Below are 6,454 nucleotides of genomic sequence, written 5' to 3' on the forward strand. Positions count from 1 at the left end.
GTGAAACTAAATGAAGGTTGTTGAAACGAAACGTGCAAAGAATTCCCCATCTCAGACGAATTAGGTCAAAGAGTTCGGTTACCTTTTACTCATCAAGTTAGTATCACGAAGGTAATATAGTAAACGAAAATCACCTATTTTATTTTGATACACACAAGCAGGACTCCACCTTTATTACGAATACGATGAATTAAATTATTATCTTCACTTTATTTGGACGTGATCGGAATATCAAGCATTTCTAGAATATCAATATATAAGAAAGTAGCGTGGATGTAAGTTCTTAGTTTTATTTTAAACACTTGGCATAATGCAAGTGGCACACTCATTAATCGTTCTCGTCACGGTATTTTTAATTTGTGGCATTAGAGCTTCGGATTCGCTTAAACCACTTTACCCTCCGCAATTTACAAAAGAACGCATTGTTGGAGGAGAGGAGGCCTCTCCTGGTCTGGCACCATACCAAGTGTCTTTACAATCTCTTAAGAAACGGCATTTCTGCGGCGGGACAATCATTGATGAAAAATGGATTATTACCGCCTCACATTGTGTTGCTTCACAAACTCCTGAAAAAATGTTGATTCTTACAGGGACACAAGATCTTAAGGACAACTCAACAGCAACATACTACTACCCGGATAAAATTGTGATGCACTGTAATTACAACAATCCGTCTTACGCAAATGACATTGCTCTGATTCGCTTAAATGATTCGATTGTGTTCGATGAAGTCACCTCCAAAGTTGACTATGATTATGCGCCTTTGAAGGAAGATGATGAACTTCTTCTGACAGGATGGGGAACATTGACGCTGGGAGGAATGGTGCCGTCTAAGCTGCAGACTCTTAAGGTTAAATATGTTCCCTACGAGATGTGTAAGGAACAACACAACAACAGTTCTTGGGTTGATATCGGTCATTTATGTACATTTAATGACAAAGGTAAAGGTGCTTGCCATGGTGATTCCGGGGGACCGTTGGTACACAATGGAAAGCTAGTGGCGTTGGTCAATTGGGGAAGACCATGTGCCCAAGGATATCCGGATGCACATGCTAGGATATCGTACTATCACGACTTTATCAGGACAACTATAAATGGCTGTGATAATAAAAATGAGGAGGAAGAGGTTGAGTTAAATTCCTCATTTAAGTTTTCCTAAAAATTGAGCAAAAGATAGCTTCATATTTGTATAAAAATAGTAACGCAAAGACTATAAGTCGAAGTTTTTTACATGAAGCTATTTAATTTTTAAGGGTCACTGCACTGAAAATGCTATTAATTACGAATTCATTTACTCGATTTAAAAAAAAAGAGATATATGTAAATTGTCGGAATAAAATGTTTTACATTTTGAAATCTAGTTAAACATTATTATTTTTAGAAATAAGTTGACCAAGATTCGCGTATATATTCACATAATTAATTTCCTTTCTGTTTTTATAAAAAGTATTTAACTGTGTATGAATTATACAACTTTCCAGTATTTCCTTGTTAAGTGTTTCCTAAAATTATACTAATTAAAAAGCTTTGATTCAAAATTGGAATAATGCAAATGATATTTATTAATTTTACAACATTAACAAGTAAATTATTTTACTTAACCTTGAATATTTATAGAGAGTGCTTGTGGAATAAAAAGGTGTATATAACATTTGACATAATAATTTGCTTGATTCTACTTGGATTATATTTAAAACACAAAACTTTCGACAATGACAAAAGTCAGCTGTCCTTTTGGGTACTACATTATAATAAAAATAATCCTTAAATGAAAAGTTTATGATGATTATATCAAAATAGTTACTGGTTTGGTTAAATTCTCTCAGAATGTAGTATATGTCGGCATTTTAAGGCTGAGGACATAAATTCGAGTTTCGAAAGAAAATAAGCAAAAAACTTAAAACTCTTTTAACGCGAATATCTGCTTAAAAAGTGCTTTCTCTTACTCCCTTAAGCTGCACACAGCACACATACATAATAATATTTCATTCTAAAATATTTTCTATATACTGCTGAATTTCTTCAGCTCAATTATGTATATTCCGCCTTTTGAATGGTCCGGATGTTTGTAGATGCTGATTGTATTGCCCTTAGATGCCCTAGAAAAGTTTTCTTGTTTACTCTTCGGTTTTGGAAACCGAATAAGTAAGGAAGGACCTTTTTAAATCCATTCACTTTGAGAAATATTTTTCTTCATCCCAATAATATCAAAGCTGAAAAAACATTTCGGTGAAGTTTTATACTTCCTGGTACACTCCAAAACCCCAGATCTGGTCACCGTAAGTTTGGATAGCTCTACAAACTGCATAAAATAGTTGTCTGTTGCCTGTTGTAGTTGTCTGTTGCCTGTCTCCTCCCGATCTAGCAGCCTTAAGATCTTTTCGACAGCTGCAGAAAAGAGCGTTTGTGAGAAAAAGATCTCCTTATCTTACACTTCGTGAAATTTTAAATTCTGTTTTTAAGCGTGCAGTGCTTTTATCGTTAATATTCTTTAAGATTCAAAGTATTTGTTCGTCTGTTTAAAAGTGGATTCCATATAAAATTCTGTTCGACCGAATCGAAACCTTTTGCAAAATCGATAAAGGCGAAGTAAATAGTAGTATTGTACTCTTTGCATTTTCCTATTTATCCGGTTACATTTTGTAAATAGTCCATTATTGAAAAATCTCATCGGAAACCAGCTTTGTCACATGAGTTGTTCAAATTATTATTAATTAATAAATTGGAGATATTATGCTTATAGGACTACACAAATACCTCGATTTGCGTCGCTTCGTTTTGTCTTTTTTTAAGTTGCGTCGATGCTAAATAATTAGTACTAATTTTTACTGTGCGTCGTTAGAATTTTGAAGTTGCGTTGTTTTGGATTTGAATTTTGTTTTTTAATTAATTTTGTTGTTTATATTTTTAAAAGATGGCCATGACTTTTGATTCAATTCATAACTCGGGGATTCCCTTTATAACTGAAAAGCAACGAAATATCCATTGGTTAAATTTTCACTTTGTGTGTGTGTTGTGCTTCTTAAGAAAAATGAAAGAAAGGTAAGGGAGAGGGGGGCACCTAATCAGATAAAATCTGATTTTAAAAATATTTTCGAACCAAATTAGAATTTTTCACTTACGTTTTCTTTAACCATCCATGACCATGACTTTCGCTGGTCTGTCAGTAGGCGCCGGAAAATAGTTTAATGTGGATGTTCTTTTGCCGATATCGTAAATTTTTTTAAAATTTTTTGTAAGAGTGTACACATTTTTTGGTGAGTGTTTTTATTCGCAAATAAATTTTATTGGAGGCGCTTCATCTTGAAGCACATTAATGTAATTTTAATATGAATATTTAAGAAAGTGCTTTTTTATAAAACATTTTTTAAGAAATGGCATGCTGGGGCAGGTTTGAACAAAACAGGCGGGGCACATTTTATATCTATGTTATTTCGCATGTATATAGCTGCATTTCAATCTGTATTTCAAAACGATTTGTAGGGAAACATAGTTTTAAAATATAAGCATTACGTTTTAAATTAAATTCAGTTTACTGCACTGGTGCGTACTTATAAAAAGAAAAGAGCTACAGAAGTTAACAAAACAAAAACAAAACAATGACCATTAGAGGTGCTGCCAGTACTTACGGTATTCTACCGTATACTTTATTTTATAGAATTAAAAAATATAAACAAAACGAAGCTCTCAAAAGTCAAGACTATTCAAGCAATTTATCTACAAGACAAGTTTTTACCAGCGCTGAAAAAGATATGCTGGAGAATTACTTACTTCGAAGTTCAAAAATGAATTATGGTTTAACATACATCCAAGGTCGAACGCTAGCATTCCAATATGCTACACTGCTAAAAAAGTGCCCTAAGCAGTTGTTGTGGCTGCTCCTGAAATAGAAAAAATGTGGTTAGAAAAACTAGTGCTAGACCAGATATTCCATTCCTCGTCCTTCATTTTATACTTTGTTTTTGTGTGAGGTTATGCCGTCGCGTCGTTCCGTCCATCGTTAGCTCTTCCCAGTGTTCATCGATACCTGTGAAAAAAAAACTTAATACTATAGAAGGTAAAGAAGAAAAAAATGCTACTTAGCTTTGGACTCGGGAATTCCTGCCACTTCCAGGTTAGAGTCATGTGTATTGTGTTTCCTTCTGTAGATTCCTTTTTTATGTTTTGTTTGGTCCGCACTCGTGCTTTTTTTTATCCTTTTTTGTTAATTTAAATTAAAATATTTACCCAGAGGCACTTGCGCGTTGCGACCAGAACAGAAATCAAAATAAAATAAACAAAGACTATGTGACGTCTGTCATAGCCGGTTGACAAGTTAGCGAGGGCCCAAACCCAAACTAGTTTAACTAAAGCTAACTGATAGAGGGAGTAACTGGCTCTATCGCAATACACAACCGACGTCGCGTCGGTAAGAAGAATCTGATTTATATAAAAAAGGTAGAAGCCGTTGAAACAGCTGACGGTAATTAATTTACATAAGATGGAATTGAATATATGTATCGGATGAGGTGATGGATTAGGTATAGGATGAGGTGATGTACACTCGGTCCGTACAGTAGTGCCTCAGGTGACTGCAACCAACTGAAATAGAAATAGTGGGTGGCAATCAGTCCGGAGGCATCACAGAGTAAAGATGGCCGAGTGATAGTAATTACGTATGGCAGTTTAAAGAAAAATAAATTAAAGAAGTCGTGTTGCAAAGCAATAATTAAAATAACAAAAAAAAGGAAATTTTATTCAACTTTATATTTATTGAAAGTGAAGTGTAAACTGCGCGGGTGAGTTTGCTGGCTACGAAAAGCAAATAAGTGTTAAGTGTTTTTTTTTGTATACAAAAAGGTGGAAGAGCGAAGTCAACTTACGACAGCGGGACATACCCGGCAGGAAGATCAGAGGAGTTCCCTATCAGGAAAAAAGGCCTGTGAAGTACCCGGGCTCTCAAGTAACGATCATTTTTTGTACTTTTTCCGTGGAACGTCCACCCGCGCAGTGAGAAAAAAAGAAGTTTAAACAAAGAAAGAAGTTTAAAAAAAAGGAAGTTAAAAAAAGAAAAGAAGTTAAAAATAAACGAACAACCTCAAGAGCCAGAGGATCCGGTCTGGACCTCGAGGCGGGCAGCGCACAGGACGCCGCTCTATACATACGTATATCCATACCTTTTCTACATATTCAACAATACGAGGATTTACCACTTTAAACCTTTTTTTTGTTTTTTGTTAAAAAATTAATATTTCTATTTTTTTGTTCTTATTATTTATTTATTATATTCCAACATATTTATTTCATTTTTTTTCCTTTTTCTTTATTTATTCATTTATTTATTCATTTTTTTTCTTACCTTTTTGTTTTTTTTTTTGTTCCATTCACTTGTTTAAATATTTTTTTTCAAATTTATGAAGATTTGCGTTAGCGTTTTTCTGTTATTTCTAAGTTTTGTGATAGGGAAATTTCAGCGATTTTGTTTTTTTTTATGTTTATTTCGATTAGGGAAGATAAGTCGCCGACGTCGCCAGTGCGAAGAGGGGTTCCTCTTACGTCCCTCGCGACGCAATATTTTGCATCCCCCCTTTTTTTGTCCACCCGCAATGAGCTCTTTGTAGGTAGGGAATAAGGGTCCGATTAGGGATAACAAAAAAAAAAAACGAATAGGAAACTCTTCATATGCGGGACGCTGGAGAAGCAAAGATTCGCCGCGTGGCTCCGGCGATCAAAGCTCCCATTGTTGTTTTAATTGTTGGTGTGTGGAACGAAGAAATTTCCCTAAGTGTTTAGTTCTTCACTTCTTTGATCTTTGTAGTACATATTACTGACGTAATTAGGAAATTACATAAGTTAATAAAAAGTTAAGATTATTTGTAAATACGATGCTATCAATCAAGTGCGTTTTCGTTTTGGTTGGGATCCAAATTTAAAAATGGAATAGGAAGTTATTTCCAAGGGGGTGCGGTATGGGTGACTTAATTTTAGGTTTGGCGGGAATGTAGTTCTACGGCAGCAAACTTCCCTGGGTCCGCTTTTGGGGAATCCGAAAACCAGGCCGAGTGGATTCCAGGAAGGGTGGGTAAAGGCCGGGCCGTGACGTCATCAGCGGCCGCCGAGAAAAGTGAATGAAGTGGTGGTAGTGCACAATTAATTAAAAATAACCGGCATGATTTATGTTTTTATAAAGAGGTGAGTCCCGGTTACGGTAGCAAGACCCCCCCAACATCCGATGAGCTCAGCTGTGCACTGCAAGCATGCCGCAGCTACCGTAACGGACATTCCTTCCTTCACCCAACCCCTATCCTAGTTCCCATCCCCAGAGTTACCTTCTTCGACCGACCCTATCCCACCCATACCTCTCCCATTTGCCTAACGACAATTAGCACCCAACCTCGTTATGAGATAACACCCAACGTCAGTAGAGGGTGCCTTAACTCAATGCAAGGGCACCCTACTCCGATACCAATGTCTC

The 6,454-nt window shown here is 35.8% G+C and overlaps 1 protein-coding gene across 1 annotated transcript; it reads left to right on the forward strand.

Annotated features, from left to right (window-relative positions):
• The first annotated feature begins 302 nt into the window (after positions 1-302).
• On the forward strand, positions 303-1,502 carry LOC129940717 (chymotrypsin-2-like). The gene has a single exon (XM_056049156.1). It carries the CDS (start codon positions 311-313, stop codon positions 1,157-1,159), a length of 849 nt encoding a protein of 282 aa, XP_055905131.1. The 5' UTR covers positions 303-310; the 3' UTR covers positions 1,160-1,502.
• The last annotated feature ends 4,952 nt before the right edge of the window (positions 1,503-6,454 follow it).

Source organism: Eupeodes corollae, chromosome 1 (genome assembly GCF_945859685.1).
Source record: "Eupeodes corollae chromosome 1, idEupCoro1.1, whole genome shotgun sequence".
Lineage (NCBI taxonomy): Eukaryota > Metazoa > Arthropoda > Insecta > Diptera > Syrphidae > Eupeodes > Eupeodes corollae.

Excerpts from the sequence above, each read along its gene's own strand:
- LOC129940717 (XM_056049156.1), top strand. The coding sequence starts at position 311 with ATGCAAGTGGCACACTCATTAATCGTTCTCGTCACGGTATTTTTAATT.